We start from the raw sequence: 18976 nt of genomic DNA on the forward strand, positions 1-18976 counted from the left end.
TCTATCACTGAAACACATGGATTAAAGTGTTGTTATATTGAAGGACTGTAATTTAAGTCACTAAGGACATGGCAGTTGCTGATGGTATGAAGGGTTCCTTTGAGCAAAGGATAAGGAAGGCACTTAACCTTTTTTTTTTTTTTTTTTTTTTTTTGGCACTTCACCTTTTTGAGCACTTCTGATATTCTAGGCTCTATGCTTAGGTACTTTTCACAGTTGTTAGCTCACATAGCAATTCTATTTTGTAGATGATAAACTTAACATTTAAGTCTGTTCTGTTACTAAAGGAGCTGCAGACATAAGAATTTTCATGTGTAGTTTTAATAACAAGACCCTTCTCCCCATTTCCCCCATATTTAAGGCCCTTTCCAGAAGATTATATTCAAGGAAATTGTAGAAAGGGGAGGAAATGTTATAAATCTCACTGATATGTGCAAGTAATTGGCATTTTTTACCCCCAAAATAGACATATGCTAAGTGACTGAAAATTAGGGGTTTACTTACAACTGTATGTACCTCTGCTTCATAGAAAGTCACATCTAATAGCTAGAGAATAAAAGGTATCTTTGTGGGTTATGTTTTTTTGTTTGGGTCTGGGTTTTTTCCTCATTCCCTTGTGCTTCCATCTGAACAATTCCTGGTTCCATCAGATTTCTTTGTGCGACAAGTACAGACAGGGAGTCTTTTTTTCCTCTTACCCATTTATTGTAAAATCCATTCCTCTCTGCATCTCATTTAAGCTATCTCTCCCAAATTGTGCCTTTTGGGATGATAAAATTGAGTTGCTTTGCTTTTTAAAAATCTGCTTTAGAGTTACTAGTTTTATTTGTTTATTTGTTTGTTGAGAGAAAGGGATTGCAAGTGCATGAGCAAGAGAATGGGTAGAGGGAAAGGGAGAGAGAATCCCAAGCAGGCTCCATGCTCAGCACAGAGCCTAATATAGGGCTCAGTCTCACAACCCTGAGATTGTGACCCAAGCTGAAATCAAGAGTCTGATCCTCAACCAACTGAGCCATCCAGGTGCCCCAAGTGGCACCCAGATGCCCCTCAAGTAACTTCTTAAGCAGTGAAATTACGCTGCTTAAAAATTTACCTTTGTGTCGTTATTATTATTGAAGCTCATCCAGATATCTCCAGGTACCCTGTTAAAATAGAAGCAATTGTAAAAATGAACATTATTCTCACAAAGGAAAAACTTTTCCATAACTTTTTTCTGCTGATTTGCTCTTTGTCTTATAAGTGCTGTTGCAGAGAGAAGGTAGAGCTGCTTCTTCCCGTCTTGTGATTAAAGAACTAAAGGGGACGCCTGGGTGGTTCAGTGGTTGAGCATCTGCCTTTGGCTCAGGGCGTGATCCCAGAGTCTGGGAATCGAGTCCCACATCAGGCTCCCTGCATGGAGCCTGCTTTTCCCTCTACCTGTGTCTCTGCCTCTCTCTCTGTGTCTCATGAATAAATGAATAAAACCTTAAAAAAAAAACTAAAGGGAAGAAAATATTGATTTGCTCATATAACATAGTCATTCCTTGGGGATCCCTGGGTGGCGCAGCGGTTTGGCACCTGCCTTTGGCCCAGGGCGCGATCTTGGAGACCCGGGATCGAATCCCACATCGGGCTCCCGGTGCATGGAGCCTGCTTCTCCCTCTGCCTGTGTCTCTGCCTCTCTCTCTCTCTCTCTCTCTGTGACTATCATAAATAAAAATAAAAATTTAAATTTAAATTTAAAAAAAAAAACATAGTCATTTCTTGATAGGACAAAAAAAAAAAACAAAAACAAAAAAACCCCAACAACAACAAAAAACCATCCAGGTCACTTGTCTTCTGGTCCCAAAAGGACTGTCAATGTAATTCAGAGACTGATCATGCAGTGTTTTATTCCATCCAGATCTTTGCTTCTCCTTTCTTTCATCTTTCCTGTCCAAAACATGGCCACCTCACTGTTCACTGATACCTAGAAGAAAGGAGATTTGGGGAGTGAGGGTGGAATATGACTATTCTCTTTTGGCGAGCCTCCCTAGTTCTGATTTGCATGGAGCAATTTTGAGGCAGCTGTGAAATACAGGTTGGAGACTGTTTGTAGATGTCATTTAAGGGTGTTTCTCCTTCATCTTACAATGAAGAATAAAATCGAAGAATTTAGAAGGCTTCAAAGATTCTTGTTATTATATTTTTGTATCATTCTCCATCTACTTGTCAAGTAGACAGCCTTATTCTTTCAGATTCAGTCAAGTGGGATCTAAAGAAAATTTCTTGAAAGAATTTAGTTGGGCTCAAATAATGTCTTCACTGAAGCTGTAACACAATTACTCATGATCTTTTACATAATTTAGTACTTAATTTTGTATGCACCATTACATTTGTTAGATAATTGTTTGATATATTTAAATCCTGTCCTCTCAACTAGGTAACTAGGTTATAAACTGCTCAAAAGCAGAGATTATGCCTCATTTTTCTATGTACCTTATAGCTTCTAGCATAGAGCTAACTACAGTAAAGATATATACAGTAAATGGTTGATGAAAATCTTGCTGTGCAAAAAAGAAAGTCCTTAAACCAGTTCTAGGGCAGCCTAGGTGGCTCAGTGGTTTAGTGCTGCCTTCAGCCCAGAGCGTGATCCTGGAGACCCGGGATCAAGTCCCACATCGGGTTCCCTGCATGGAGCCTGCTTCTCCCTCTGCCTCTCTCTCTCTCTCTCTGTCTCTCTCTCTCTCAAATAAAATATTTTCAAAAAATAAATAAATAAAGCCATTAGCCTGCATCGCAGACTAGAAGGTGAAAGGATCTGTCAAGTGAGTGGATTCCCTTTAAAAAATCTTCCTGCAGGGCAGCTCGGGTGGCTCAGCGTTGTAGCGCTGCCTTCAGCCTGAGGTGTGATCCTGGAAACGTGGGATTGAGTCCCACGTCAGGCTCCCTGCATGGAGCCTGCTTCTCCCTCTGCCTATGTCTCTGCTGTTCTCTCTCTCTCTCTCTCTCTCTCTCTCTCTCTCTCTCTCTCTGTCTCTCATGAATAAATAAAATAAATAAAATCTTAAAAAATCTTCCTGCAAGTCCTAATATGTCCACTTACACATTGCCCAAATTTTAGCCATGTGTTTTCACCTAGCAGCAAAAGAAGCTGGAAAGCATGATGCTTTTTTTAGGAAGCAACATGCTCAGCTAAAAATTGGTGCTCTGTTATTAAGTAGGAAAGGGAAAATAGATGTTGGGTAGGCAATTAGCAGCCTCTAACACACTGGGTAGAAACTTCCTTTAAAAAAAAAGAGGCACCTGGAATCCCAGGTTATCTGGCTCAAAAAAAATCTTCCCTTCTGCCCCTCTCTCCCACTGTTGATCTCTCTCTTGCATGTGTATGCTGTCTCAAGCAAATAATAAAATATTTTTTTAAAAACAGTTCATTGAAATATAATTGACATGCAATAAACTGCACATATTTAAAGTGTACAGTTTGACAAGTTTTGACAAATACATCCTTGAAAACATCACTACAACTAAGATAATGAACATATCACCCCAATAGTACCTTTTTTTAAAGATTTTATTTATTATTTGAGAGAGAGAGTGCATGAGCAGAGCTGGAAGGGGCAGCGGGAGAGGGAGAAGCAGACTGCCCCCCTGAGCAGGGAGCCCTATGTGGGGCTCGATCTTATGACCCTGGGATCCAACCTGAGCAGAAGGCAGATGCTTAACCATTTGAACCACCCAGGCACCCCTCCTGTACCTGTCTTTTTTGGTCTGTGCCCTCATTGTTCTTGGGTTCTCTTGAGAGCTAGGCATAGGAATAGGAATGTAGTTAATGTCTACTAAAAATACTAAACAGTTTTTTTTTAAAATGATTGTACGATTTTGCACTCTCACCAGCCACACAGGGGACTTCTGGTTATACCACATCTTCACCAACATTTGAAATTATTATTGTTTATAATTTTAGTGTGAAGTTGTTTGTTTTTTTTTCTGCTGTAGAAAAACAGATTAGAACAGGAGTATGATGGGGATGCCTGGGTGGCTTGGTCCGTTAAGTGTCTGCCTTCGGCTTAGGTCATGATCCCAGGGTCATAGGATGGAGCTCCACATTGGGATCCTTGCTCAGCCAGGAGCCTGCTTCTCCTTTTCCCGCTGCTTGCCACTCCCCGTTTGTATTCTTTTTCTGTAAAAACAAATAAAATTAAAAAATTTTAAAAGGCACATGCTCAGAGAAGGACCCTTTCTTTTAGGCCATAGATTCTGTATTTTTACTGCATAAAGAAGTACCCAACCAAGAAAACAGGGTAACAAGAAAACCAAGGATCAGAATCTAACTCAGCCTCTCATGCATTGCAGCACCTCCAGTCAGAACATCTTGCCAGGCTCTGTCAGGCTTAGTCATTCTTAGAACTGTCTGGGACTGTTACAGTCAACTATGTGTAAGTGTGGGTTTAAGGAGAAATGTGTCTATTTCCTTGAATTTTTTCTGTTATATTAAAATATATGTTGAAAATATTTACTTGTAATTAAATAATTTCTTCTAACTTTCTAATAAAGTGCCTTGTAAGTAACTTAAATTGGGTTCTGGGCTAAGATAGATCTAAATTTGCATCTTGGCTCGACCATCTTCTGTGTGATCTTGGGCAAGTCTCTTAATCCTCCTGGCATCCCTATCTGTAAAATGGGCATATTTCCCACCCCTTAGAATTATTGTGAGACTTACATGAGATAACACAGTATATATATCCACCAACTGGTACCTGGTAGATGCATAATGAGTCATAGACATTTTTCTTATACTTTGAAGAACTAGAATTCATTTAAGCCCCCACATCTCTTTGAGTCATACCATTAAAAACACAAATAAAAAGATCTATTGAACTGATTGCCAATAAAATGGAAATAAATGTGGTGTGTCTAGTTTCTAAGCAAACACTGAGCATATCCAGTCTTGCTATTGCTTTGTTACCTAATGTATTAAATCATTCTTGGCTAGTTGACATAAGTGCTGTGGCGTAAAGGCTTATTTATTTGTTCAATAAACATTTATTGGTCTGTGATGTGTTATTCCTTCCTAACAAAACTCTGCCATATTATCCTACAATTTTTATATGTTATGTAAGCGGAAAGATGGTCCAGAGCCTTACAGCACATGAAAGAGCAGAAGACAAGTAGTATAATGTAAGTCATTAGTTGTCTTCCCCTCTGGATTATGTCATCCCCATGAGGCTAAGGGCCTTTTTAGGCCTTTTAGGCCTAAAAAAACTTTTTAGTTTTAACGACTAATCCAGTGCCCAGCGCCCAGGAAATGCTCACTAAATATGTGGAAATGTGTAAAAGAGTAAAGAAGGATCACAGCAAAGGGAAAGAAACACGTGTTCCAGATTTATCCTTGTGACTCTTTATATCTTGCAGTGAGTTTATTAAGCACCAGCCTAAAGGTAGAAAATGTTTGCTTTGGAAAGAAGCAAAAACCTAACCCATCGAAAGCATTCATAATTAGCAGCCTTCGATGAGCAACAAAATGTGGTATATCCAGTCTCTTCCATTTGTTCCTCCAGTCATATTCCCTTTCCTTTCTGGCAAGGCTTGAAAATCAGTTGAACAATGTAGTTATATTTCTTTTTTTTTTTTTTTTTTTTGTAGTTATATTTCTTAATAGCCAACTATGTGGAATGTAATAATCCCTTTGGTGTTGGCAGAATCAGAGTTCCTTTGGGGCTAGCACATCTCTACTCTGAAGGGAAAAGAGAAACATACAACGCTGTGGATAGGCATTGAGGGGGAGATATTGGAAGAATGAGCATGAACCCAGGTGATTCCAGTTTAGCAAACCTGAGCAGGTTTTAGAAGCACAGTTGAGGGAGCCCTAGTCAATGACTGAGGAGGAATTAGGAAATTCTAAAATTTTATTTAACAGATATTTGCTGAGCAACTACACTGTTGTGCTCAGCCCTTTCATAGAAGGCCCAGAGGTGTGTGGCACCCAAAGACCTAACAAATTCAATATGACTGGAGCTTACAGTATGATGAAGGAGGAGAAAAAGGTAAGACAAGTAGGAAACGGGCAAGAGAGCTACAGCACTGGAAAGAGGGAGCGTAAAATGGAGTCTAATCTGAGGACTTGTTATGACTCTAGTAAGCAGCATCCTTTGTATGACTCCTCATCCACCATAGCCTTTCCAAGGAAGAGAATGTTTTGAACTAGAACTACTCAAACCAGAAGCAGAAGGACAGTGTTAATTTTTTACCTCCCAGCTCCTACTAGAAGACCAGGGTAGCCTGTCTTGGTTAGGCAATGTCAAGTCAGATTATAGTTCCTGACTCAAGAGCAAGGGATAGTTCTCTTTGAGTGAAGGGGGACTCCCTGATTGTGGCACTGAGGATTTTCTGCTACCCTATGCACAATTCAGTTAAAATCCAAACTGTGGCCATTTAAATCACTTTCTGCAAATAATATCTTTTTCATTTGTGTGGATTATCTCTTTGTTGCTACAAATTTACAGCTGTAAATGTTTCAGGTGTGATTAGATGTAAAGTAGAAGAGGGACCGAATAAGCAAAATAAACATCTATGCCTGCCCTTGGTATACCTATCCCCCTCTCCCCTCAGAAATTGCTCCCATGTATTAGGAGTAAAAAAGTATGTCAGTTTTACCTTGAGATCATTGGGTATCCACAGAAGTTCATGGAATAAGGTACCTTTTGACAATTCTCAAGTATCAGAGTTAAATAGGAAGGTGCTCTTTTACTAAAGGAGGACACAGTTTGGCATTCTAACATTCCTACTCTAAGAGATAAACAGTGTTTCCCCAACATCATCTGTCACTTTTCTCATAAGTTCCTTATATTTGACTGGATTGTCTTTCTCAAAATTTTTCTAGGCTGTTCAGCTTGACCCTGAAGAAACTCGTCATGCTTAAAGAAATGGACAAAGATCTGAACTCAGTGGTCATTGCTGTGAAGCTACAGGTGAGTTGAGCAGGATTGTTTATTCAGGGTCCAAGGAAGCTGGAAACTTTTTGCCTACTGTTGGGACTCCAAAAATACTGATGGCTACCTCTTCTCTCCTTCCCTCTATTCCTTCCTTCCTCTCAGCCACGCAAGGAGCAATAGTGTAAAATGTCTGAGCTCATGAGACCTAATGAGTCCCAGTTCTGTTTCTTAGTTAAACCACTTAGTTTCTTTGTCTGAAGACTAAAAACTTGGACCTTCCTGCCCTGCATATTTAACAGGATTACTACAGTATCAAGATTGGGTGATACAGATGCTAAACTGTTTGATAAATGATTCAGAAATTGCTGTGGTGGCCAATGCCTGTTACAGTCTTACATCCAGGGTTTCTGGGTCCAAACAATGCATGATTGGAGAAGCACTTTGGGGGTTTTCTATAAGGTAGAAGAAATTAATAGATTATTGTTTCAGACTTGGCAATTAAAAATTTACTAGAATATTTTAACTTCTAAGTAAGCCACATATTTAACTCCTTATAGGAGTATCCTTGAAGATACTGATCTTCAGTATCCTTGAAGATCCTTACTCAGTATCTTCAAGAATGTTTCACAGACATTCATACTGTAAGCATTCCCAAAATTCAGGAAAGAAGGGAGAACTGAACTACAGGAAGGTTAAGGAGTTTACCTGTTGCCAGCTAATTACCAGGTGGCGGAAGTGGTATTAAAACTAAAGAGCAAGGATCCCTGGGTGGCGCAGCGGTTTGGCGCCTGCCTTTGGCCCAGGGCGCGATCCTGGGGACCCGGGATCGAATCCCACATCGGGCTCCCGGTTCATGGAGCCTGCTTCTCCCTCTGCCTGTGTCTCTGCCTCTCTCTCTCTCTCTGTGACTATCATAAATAAAAATAAAAATAAATTAATAAATAAATAAATAAAATAAAAACTAAAGAGCAGATAATTTATATAATCTCATTAAGCTCCACTGCTATACCTTCCTTAAATGTTAAGTCCTTCATAATGATGACTCCCTAGAGTTTACTGAGATCCTGGAGTCATTAAATAATAATTAGATTCTTCAGCTTAAGAATGGTATATTTAGTGAATTCTTATTCATTGAAAAGTAGTGAACTATATGGTAACTCCCTACTAACCAGCATATTTTATTAGTTAGATCAGCCATGATGCAGTAGTTTATTGTTCTAGTATTAAAATCCACATCTGTAGCACTCACAGTATGTGTACCATGCACATGGAAGAGGTCCTCAGTTCTCTTTCTGAGGTAAATATGTTATCTTCATTTAGTCCTCAAAACTTAAAGCATTTGGGGCACCTGGTTGGCTCAGCGGTTGAGCATCTGCCCTTGTCTCAGGGCATGATCCCAGGGTCCTGGGATCCCTCATGAGGAGCTTGCTTCTCTCTCTGCCTATGTCTCTGCCTCTCTCTGTGTCTCTCATGAATAAATGAATAAAATCTTAACAGAACAAAACTTAAAGCATTTGAGCACTCCTAATGAATTTGTGTATGTCCTACTTTATATTCTAATTCCCTGTTCATCTTTGTACATAATTCCTCCCAATTCTGTGAAACGTTCCCAGGCATGTTGAAAAAGCAAGTATGAGGGATCCCTGGGTGGCGCAGCGGTTTGGTGCCTGCCTTTGGCCCAGGGCGCGATCCTGGAGACCCGGGATCGAGTCCCACGTCAGGCTCCCGGTGTATGGAGCCTGCTTCTCCCTCTCCCTGTGTCTCTGCCTCTCTATCTCTCTGTGACTATCATAAATGGATAAAAATTAAAAAAAAAAAAAAATTAAAAAAAAAAAAAAAAAAGAAAAAGCAAGTATGAGACAACAATGCACAAGTGGAGATTTTCAGTGTCTTTGCTTCCTGTCCTGATCTTACACCCATTTCTAGGTCATGGGCAGGGTTCCCATTTTCAGAAATTGTTGCCTTTGCTAAAAGCTATTGCTTTCCAATGCAAACACTGTTGGTATAGTTCTGAAAGTTGCCCGCTGTTTTTGCCATTCCCACAGTCAAATGCCTTTGCCAAAAGAAATAATATCCTTTATTTCCTGATTAAATATTTAACATTCTGTAAAATTTTAAATTATAACAAAAAGACTATAAATATTCTGAATTTTTTATTGCTTTTCTTCGAAGAAGCTGAAAGTAATTACAGATGTTATCACATTTATTTATCCAGTGACTTGTTTATTCATTTCTTCATTCATTTAATAAGTTTTTATTGAGCATCTATTATATGCAAAGCATTGCTACAGGCACAGGAGACACAGCAGTGAGAGGATAAAACAGAAATGGGAAATTGCATAAAATACTTCTTTTTTTCAGATTTATTTATTTATTTGAGAGAGAGTACACGTTGTGGGGAGGGGTGGGGGTCAGAAGGAGGAAAAGATAGAATCTCAAAAAGACTCCCATTTTTTTTAAGACTCCCCATTGAGTACAGAGCTTGCTGCAAGGCTCATAAGCCTGAGATCATAACCCACGCTGAAATCAAGGGCTGAACACTTAACTGACTTAGCCTGCCAGGTGTCCCAAACATGCATAGAGAGCACTTCTACTTCATAGTAAAGTATGTTTCTTGTCTTAAATACTTGTCCAAGTCAGTTGTGAATTAAAATAGCTACTTTTGGGGGCATCTGGGTAGCTCCGTCAGTTAAGCATCTGACTCTTGATTTCAGCTTAGGTCATGATCTTGGGTTGTGAGATGGAGCCCCATGCCAGGGCTCTGCACGGGGTGTGGAGCCTGTTTAAGATTCTCTCTCCCTCTGCACCTATCCTACTCATGCTTGTGCATGTATGTGCGTGCTCTCTCTCTCTCTCAGATAAATTCACTAAGTAGCTGCTTTTGTTATGGAGCACTATTTTTATGTGAAAGAACAGACAATCTGGTTATTCCGACTCAGCTACTTGGAAGATATTTTCTTGAAAACAAACTAAGTGAACCTGTCACTTCAAGGGAAACAACTGAAAATACTTTAAGCCAATGATAAATGAAATTTGATCTTTCAAATGAAAATTAGAATTTTGGAAAATGTGTCTGTCACTATAAGCTTCCCAGCTTCTCAGTTCTTAAGGACTTTTCTAAAGAGATCAGTGGTGATAGTAATGATAATAATTTTTTAAATTGTACAAATAGTAAAATGTGTAACATTTGAAATGTTTGCCTAACTCAGTGAACCAGTGCTTTCCAAATTACCAATGCATGATGTTACAAAATCATGCTGGGTAAAAGATCTGTTCTAAAAACAAAATAGACCAATGGATTGGATTTTATTTTTAACACTTTATTTTGAAATAATTTTAAATTTGCAGAAGAGGTGCAAGGATAGTACATAGAATTCCTATATTCCCTTCACCCAGCTTTTCCCAGGGTTAACATCTTTCTTAACCATAGTACATTTATCAAAACTAAGAAATTATCATTGATACAATACTATTAACTAAACTAAAGGCTTTATTCAGATTTCCCAGTTTTTCCACTGATGTCCTTTTTCTGTTAATAAATTGGATTTTAATATTTAACAGTGCTACAAAAGCCTCCTTCCTTTGTTTTTAACTTCGTATCTCCTTGAGTATTGATTTTTTTTCATATACCCAACCAAAACAATATTTTGCAACAAATTGAATACAGAAGCAGGTAGTAGAATCCAACTGTCTTCTGTTAGCCAGACATTAAAGAGATTCGCAGAAATGTAGAAGTATGCCCCCTGCTTCATACTGCTGTTGAGAATATAAAATGATGTAGCCACCTTGGAAACAGACTGGCAGTTCCTGAAAAGGTGTGACATAGAGTTACCAGGTGATGCAGCAATTCCACTACTAGATGGTGCCCAAGAGAAGTGAAAACATGTCCACATAAAACCTTACACATAAATGTTCATGGCAGCATCTATCCATAATACTTAAAAATTGGGAAAAAACCAGGTCTATTAACTGATAAGTGGATATGTAAAAGGTGGTATATCCATACAATGGGTATTCTTTGGCAATAAAAACAAATAATGTAGTATGTCCATGCTACAACATGGACAAACCTTGAAAACATTGTGCTAAATGAAAGGCAGGCACAAAAGACCACATATTGTATGATTCTATTTATATGAAATATCCACAATAGGTAAAATGATAGAGTCAGAAAGTAAATTAGTAGTTGCCTAGGGGATAGGCAACTGGGGATAGGGGCTGAGCAGGTTAATAGGGTGACAACTAAAGAGTATGGGGTTTCTTTTTGGGATGATGAAAATGCTCTAGAATTAATTGTGGTAATGTTTGCACAACTCTGAGTATCCCTAAAAGTCATTGATGTGAGACTCGATCCCCAGGACTCCAGCATCATGCCCTGAGCCAGAAGGCAGATGCTTAACCGCTGAGCCACCCAGGCGTCCCTAAGTTAAGCCACCCATAAGTCCCTAATGTTTTAATACATATTTTTAAATATCTCAATTATAATTCCTAATACAGTAAACTGATAGATGTACCTACATAACTAAAGGCTTTTTGGGTATATAATTTTTTAAAAGATTTTATTTATTCATGAGATACACACACACACGCACACACACACACAGAGAGGCAGAGGCACAGGCAGAAGGAAGATTCTGAGACTGAAAAGTTTAAGAATCATTGTAGAAGGAAGGAGACATCAAACACAATAAGGACATTATCTACAGGCTTTCCTTGAAATCTAATCCATTCTGAGAAACATGTTGGATGGCAGCAGCCTATCTTCCTTTATTTATTTTTTTTTTAATTTTTATTTACTTATGATAGTCACACACACACACACACACAGAGAGGCAGAGGGAGAGGGAGAAGCAGGCTCCATGCACCGGGAGCCCGACGTGGGACTTGATCCCGGGTCTCCAGGATCGCGCCCTGGGCCAAAGGCAGACGCCAAACCGCTGCGCCACCCAGGGATCCCTATCTTCCTTTATTTAAATGGGAAAGATAACAATGAATTCTCAGACATCCAAGAAACCTCCACCTATTTCCTCAAATATTACTGCAGCACTCTTAAGTATCTTTGTGACCATTCACCAATAATCTTGTATTTTTTTTAAAAAGAAGCATTTAAAACACCAGGAACCTAATTTTTACTGCATTTAATACTCCTTAATGTGTACTTTTATGTGCTATAAATAATGATACTGTAGTATCAGATATAAATTGTTTTGCTTCTACACTACAAATGAAGATATGCTGTTATATAGCTTAAAGATGATATGTAAAGATAATAAAGATAATTTTCAAATTAGACCCAAGTTGGTAGTGCTCCAGGTACCTGAAGAAGCAAGTACTGGGACCCATGAAGAGCAAATCTTTGGAGAAGGGTGGGAAAGATGAGAACAGTAAAGCACCATGCTTTAGAAGTGCCAGTGCTCACCGTGATCCTATGACTGCCCTGCACTCTATGTCCTGTTACTGGCACTTGTAGATTGGTTTTAACAGGTTTGCAATTCAGATAATGCAATTGGGATAGAAATTTTTACAAGTATTTATAGCACATATTTGGATAGCAAGAGTTCAAGTAGTGAGGGCTGCTGCTATTAGGAGGAGATATGTCCTGTGGAGAAATAAGATAAAGGGATGGGTGAGGGAAGTTACAAATTATATGTGGTGATCAGGGGTAGGCCTCATTGAGAAGATGACATTTATGTAAAGACTTTGAAGGAGGTGAGGGAGAGAGCTATGCAATATCTGGAGAAAGAGCAATCTAGGCAGAAGGAAAAGGCAAGACAAGGCCCTAAGGCAGGAATATGTCTGGATAGAATCAAGAGAAAGGAGGAGGTGCCCAGTGAGGCTGGAGAGGAATGAGAACAGTAGGAGATGAAGTCAAAGAAGTAGGGGGGACAGGATGTGCAGATAATTACAAGGTCTCTGGCTTTCAATCTGTGTGAAGTAGAGGGTTTTGAGCAAAGGAATGATGGGATTGCTCTGGTTGTTGTGTGGTAAAGAGACTTATAGATGGGAAAGTGAAATCGGGAAGACCAGTTAACAGGCCATAATAGTGATTCAGGCGAGAGATGAGGGCAGCACCAGAGTTTTTTCATCCCTTCCCCTTCCCTTACCTTTTTAAAGTTTATTTAAGCAATCTCTCTACACCTAACAAGGCACTCAAACTCATGACTCCAAGATCAGGAGCCACATGCTCTACTGACCAAGCCAGCCAGGCACCCTGCCAGAGTTTTTTCTTAAGCAATTGGTGGGTGGAAATGCCATTAAGTGAGATGGAGAAGACTGTGGATGAAGCAGATTTGGAGGGAAAAATCCAAAACTCAGCTTATCGTATTGTTTCAGATGCCTATTAAACATCCAGGAGGAGATGTTGAATAGACAATTGAATATATGGGTTTAGAGTCCAGGAGGTAGGTCTGGTATAGAGATATAATCTAGAGAGTATATTTAAGTATATTTAAGACCCTAAGATTGGGTGAGAGAATTAGGAGTGGAGTGAATATAGAAAAGAGAACAGGTCTAAGGATTTAGGCCACAGGCACTTCAACATTAGGAAGTCAGCAAGGAGAGCAAGGAGACCAAGAAAGAGTAGCCAGAGGATAAGAGGAAATCCAAGAGAGTATGGGGTTCTGAAAGCCGTGGAAGGATGTGTTGCTGGAAGTTAGGAGTGATCAGCCCTATTAAAAGCTGCAGATAGATCAAAGGAGATGAGAACAGATATCAGATTCTTTAAAGTGAAAATTATTTGAGACCTTGTCAATAGCATTTTTGGTGGAATGGTGGAGATAGGAAGGTTGAGTGGAATGCATTTAAGAGAAATAAAAGGATTTCAGGAGAGTAAAAATAAGACAGCCCTTGAGGAGTGTGCTTTCAAGTGAAAGCAAGATACAGGTTGGTACCCAGCAGGGCACCTAGGGATGAGAGGTTTTTTTTTTTTTTTTTTTTTTTTTAAGATGAGAGAAATAACAGCATGTTTGTTAATGGGAATGATCCAGAATAAAAAGGAAAGTTGATTAAGTAGGAGAGGAAAGACTGGTTGAAGAGCACTTGAGCAGATGAGAAGGGATGAGCTCTGATGCCCAAGTGGAATGGTTGACTTTAGATAGGAGTGGAGCCTTCATCTTTGTACCAGGAGGGATGCAGGAAACATGAGCATATGTGCTAAGTAGGCAGGTGTGCTGGGAGTTGTGGGAACCCTTTTCCTATTGCTTATATTTTGTCAAAGTTATCAGCTTAGAGTGAGGAGAAGTAAGGAGGCATTAGGGATTTGAGGAAAAATGAGAAGGTACCATTATCAAGTAGAGTAGAAAAGTGTAAAGACTTGGGACAATACAGAGTAATTGCCAGGCTGCCTTGTCGGCCCACTACAAATTCAAGGTCATATATATATATTTTTTTTAATTTTTATTTATTTATGATAGTCAAAGAGAGAGAGAGAGAGGCAGAGACACAGGCAGAGGGAGAAGCAGGCTCCGTGCACCAGGAGCCCGACGTGGGATTCGATCCTGGGTCTCCAGGATCACGCCCTGGGCCAAAGGCAGGCGCTAAACTGCTGCGCCACCCAGGGATCCCTCAAGGTCATATATTACAGACAGACCAGTTTGCCTGATTATATGATTCTCTCTGGGCATGTTCACCTGGTACAGTTGGTTTTAAACAGGGTTGTAATTTACCAAATGAGTATAGCAGAATAGCAGCAGAGCACAGGAATTAAGTTTGTATGCTAGCACATGTTTATAAAGATTGACTATGGCATTAAACTGGGTAAGGAGAAAAGAGAGACGGCAGGAGCCTGAGGAAAACTGAAACAATGGAAGGATCCTTGTATTATAGGCCCTGGTAGGCCTGAAGGATTATTGTTGTTGACAAACAGAGAGAATGAGCTGAAAAGGGTAATCAGAGAGTGGGGTGCATGAAACTGAGATTAGGTATTGGTTGTACTTATTGGTAATGATAAGATCCAATGTATTGGTAATATAATTATTGGTAAAGATAAGAGTATAACCATATGGGTGAGTAGGTAAGACAAGTATAAGAACAAGATCATTGGAAGAGAGGGATTATGGGATTGAGGCAGCCAAAGTATAGGAAAGAACATATTTTGAAATCAGAGAGAGTTATGGCTGGAGTAGTACTGAGGAGAGGAACAGTGAGTGAGGAGCTAAAATCAAGAAATGAGCAGGAATGACTATACCCAGCAACAGCAGGGGATATAGGATAATATGAACTAAGGATATCAATTCAGAATAGGGTTTTTAGAGTGTCGGAGGGGAGAATGTTCTAGAGCTCATGATGAAAACAAGAAGGAGGGATCCCTGGGTGGTGCAGCGGTTTAGCGCCTGCCTTTGGCCCGGGGCGCGATCCTGGAGACCCGGGATCAAATCCCACGTCGGGCCCCCTGCATGGAGCCTGCTTCTCCCTCTGCCTGTGTCTCTGCCTCTCTCTCTCTCTCTCTCTCTATCATGAATAAATAAATAAAATCTTAAAAAAAAAAGAAAAAAGAAAAAAGAAAACAAGAAGGACACCTTCCCCATCTCCAGTCTGGTGGTATGTGGGTTATGGGAAAAAAACAGCCACTATTTGAGAGAGTTAACCCAGAAGCCATGTCTTCAGTGGAGATGCGGTTTCGGCTAGAGCAGGGTTTCTCAGCAGCAACATCGAACATGTGGGGCTGTTCTGTGCATTGTAAGATGGTCAGCAACAACCCTGGCCTCTACACTCTAGAGATACTTCACGCACACACCAGTTATAAAACCAAAAATATCTCTAAATATTGCCAAATGTCTCCTACCTCTGGTTGGAACCACTGCTATATATAAAACACATTTTGAATTCTTTTCAGGATTTCTGAGCTTCATTTTATGGAGATTTTAAAAATCAAATAAATCCATAAACTCAGGTGAAAACTTTGTCAAGATTCTTGTTCATGGAGCACCTGGATGGCTCAGTTGTTTAAGCACCTGCCTTTGGTTCGGGTCATGATCCCAGAGTCCTGGGATCGAGCTCTGTGTTGCTCAGAGGGTAGTCTGCTTCTCCCTCTCCCTCTGCCTCCTCCCCCTGCTCATGCCCTGTCTCTATCTCTTTCTTAAATAAATAAATGAATAAAAATCTTAAAAAAAAAGATTGTTGTTCGTAATAGTGGTTACTACAAAAAGTGTTATCCAACAGACGAGGCAGAATTTCCTTTATTATTTTTAATTGGTATGATATAACACTATTCTCATTACAAAACATTGTGAAATATTGTATTTAGATTTTCCTTCCTGCATTAAACAAAATTTGCATTTTGTAAAAGCAAAAATTAGGAATGGATATAAAACCTAAATATAAAAACTAAAATTATAAAATTTCTAAAGGGAAACAGCAGAGTATCTGCTCCAACACAGTAGAATAATTCCATAATCTTAAGAGTAGCCAAGAGATTTCTTATGAATGCATTAACCATAAAAAAATAATAAAGTACACTTGATCAAAATTAAATACTTCATCAAAAGATACCATTAAGAAAATGAATAGGCAAAAAAATATTTACATACTTATTTCTGACATGTGACTTGTATACATAACAAAACTCTTAAAACTTGAAAACCCAGATAAACCTGGACGCTTCAAAATGGTAATTTACAAACGACCAGTAAACTAATAGAAAAGTGGTTGATAGTCATCAGGGAAATGCAAATTGCAATCACAACGATATTTCACTATATATACCCATTAGAATCCATGATTCAAAGCCTGATCACACCAACTACTGGTTAAGATATGGAATAACTGGAGCTCTCATATACTGCTTCTGGGAATGGGAAAGGTACCAACACTTTGGAAATTGGTCTGGTAGTTTTTCATAAAGTTAAACATACAGACCCAGCAAATTCATCCCTTAGGTGTTTGCCCAAGAAGAGGTAAAACATGTCCACACAGACTTGTAACAAGAATGGCAGCATTAAGGATGCCTGGGTGGCTCAGCGGTTGAGCCTCTGCCTTTGGCTCAGGTCGTGATCCCGAGGTCCTGGGAGAGAAGCAGGGAGCCTGTGTCTCTGCCTCTCTCTGTGTGTGTTTCTCATGAATAAATAAATAAAATCTTAAAAAAAAAAAAAAAGAATGCCAGCATTAGCCATAATAGCCAAAAAACAGAAACAACCCAAATGTGAATGTTCAGCAACAGCAGAATGGACAGAGTGTGGTATATTCATAGAATAGAATTCAACTCGGCAATAAAAAGGAATGAACTACTAGTACATGCAATACCCTGTATGAATCTCAAAAGATGATGTTTGAAGAAGCCCAACCAGAATAGTACATACTGTATGATTCCATTTATATGGAATTTTAGGATTGGCAAAACTAACCTATGGTGAAAGAAACCAGAACAGTGCTTACCTCCGAGAGAGCAGTGTAGGATTGTCTGGGAAGGATCACAGAGTTTTGTTTTGTTTTGTTTTGTTTTAAGATTTTATTTATTTATTCATTGGGGGGAGGGCAGAGGGAGAAGCAGGCTCCATGCAGGGAGCCCGACGCAGGACTCGATCCCAGGACTCCAGGATCACACCCTGGGCTGAAGGTGGCACTAAACCACTGAGCCACCAGGGCTGCCCGATCAGAGTTTTTATGGAGCAATAGAAATGATGCATGTCTTGAGGCAGATGTGGGTTACACAGGTATATGTGTTTATCAACTAATTGATCTGTGTACTAGTGATCTGGGCATTTCATTGTGTTTAAATTGTCAATTTTTAAATGTTTTTGAAAAGTAATTTATACAGATTTACTGGCATTCCTTAGGCCCTCCTGCTGATCTCTTTTTACACTTTAGGAATATTTGGCCCATCTTTATTTTTAGAGCTAAAAATGTTGGGGTATCTAGCCCGTTGTCAGGTTGGAGGGGGTAGGGCTGAAAGGAAAGGTTCCTGGGAAAACATTAAGCTGAGACCTGAAAGATGAGTGCCTTAGCAGTATGTAGAAGCAAGAATGAGCATCCAAGAAGAAAAAAAGCACATGAAAAGAAAGGCCCAAAGATTAAGACAGTGCAGGTGAAGTGTCAATTTGAGAGGAAGAATGGAGGCAGAGATGAGCATGGGGAGATCACACCCAACCTCAAGGTACTGCTACCTGCCTGGCTCTTCTTTGGGAACGTTAGGAAAACTCATGCAGAAATAAATCGCTTTTATGTGAAAACCTTTTATGAACACGGCATAAAACATTTTTTTTGGCATAAAACATTTAAATCATACCTATGATATGGCTTGATTTTATTGAGTATAATAAAAATTGATCAACTATTTGGTAAGAATGTAGTCTTAAATTTTTTAAGTTTGTTTGTTTATTTATTTGACAGAGGGAGTGAGAGAGAACCTGAGTGGAGGGGAGGAACCAGAGGGAAAGGGAGAAGCAGACTTCTAAGCCGGGAGCCTAACTCAGGGCTCCATCCCAGGACCAAGTTAATAGAGTTTAAAAGTTGTTTGCAGGGGCACCTGGGTGGCTCAGTGGTTGAGCATCTGCCTTTGGCTCAGGTTGTGATACCGGGGGTCCTAGGATTAAGTCCTGCATTGGGCTCCCCTGAGGGAGCCTGCTTCTCTCTCTGCCTATGTCTCTGCCTCTCTCTCTGTGTGTCTCTCATGAATAAATAAATAAGGTCTTTAAAAAAAAAAAAAAGGTTTGCAAACTTAGTATTTCTTTTGATCTGATTTTTGATGATACAAATTTGACCTATTTTTTCTTGGTTTCAGGGTTCAAAAAGGATTCTTCGCTCCAACGAGATCATCCTTCCAGCTAGTGGACTGGTAGAAACAGAACTCCAATTAACCTTCTCCCTCCAGGTGAGTACTCAATCTTAGGTCACTGATGTCCAGTCTAGTCTCTAAATAGTCCTTTAATCTGGAGACTGTTTTATCCAAGAGCAGCTATAGCCCATTGAATTAAAGTCACCCAATGAATTGAGCCTCTATAGCTAGCCTAAAGGGCCAAAGCAATCACTTAGCCAGCCACAGTGAGGAGGCTGAGACCCAAGTGCTTTTCTTTTTCCTTGGATAAGGCTGTTAGCCTACCCATCCTATCTTAGCCTACCTGCAGCCCTGTTACTTCTCTTTGGTAATC

At 39.6% G+C, this 18976-nt stretch overlaps 1 protein-coding gene across 1 annotated transcript in view; it reads left to right on the forward strand.

The window, feature by feature from the left end:
* Positions 1–18976, forward strand: part of PACS1 (phosphofurin acidic cluster sorting protein 1) — a 140429-nt gene that overhangs the window by 88546 nt on the left and 32907 nt on the right. Inside the window, exons 2-3 of the mRNA XM_026004387.2 lie at positions 6842–6929; positions 18610–18699. Coding sequence (XP_025860172.1) covers positions 6842–6929; positions 18610–18699 — 178 coding nt within the window. The remainder of the gene's footprint in view (positions 1–6841; positions 6930–18609; positions 18700–18976) is intronic.

The sequence above is a fragment of the Vulpes vulpes genome, chromosome 5 (genome assembly GCF_048418805.1).
Source record: "Vulpes vulpes isolate BD-2025 chromosome 5, VulVul3, whole genome shotgun sequence".
Taxonomy (NCBI): Eukaryota; Metazoa; Chordata; class Mammalia; order Carnivora; family Canidae; genus Vulpes; species Vulpes vulpes.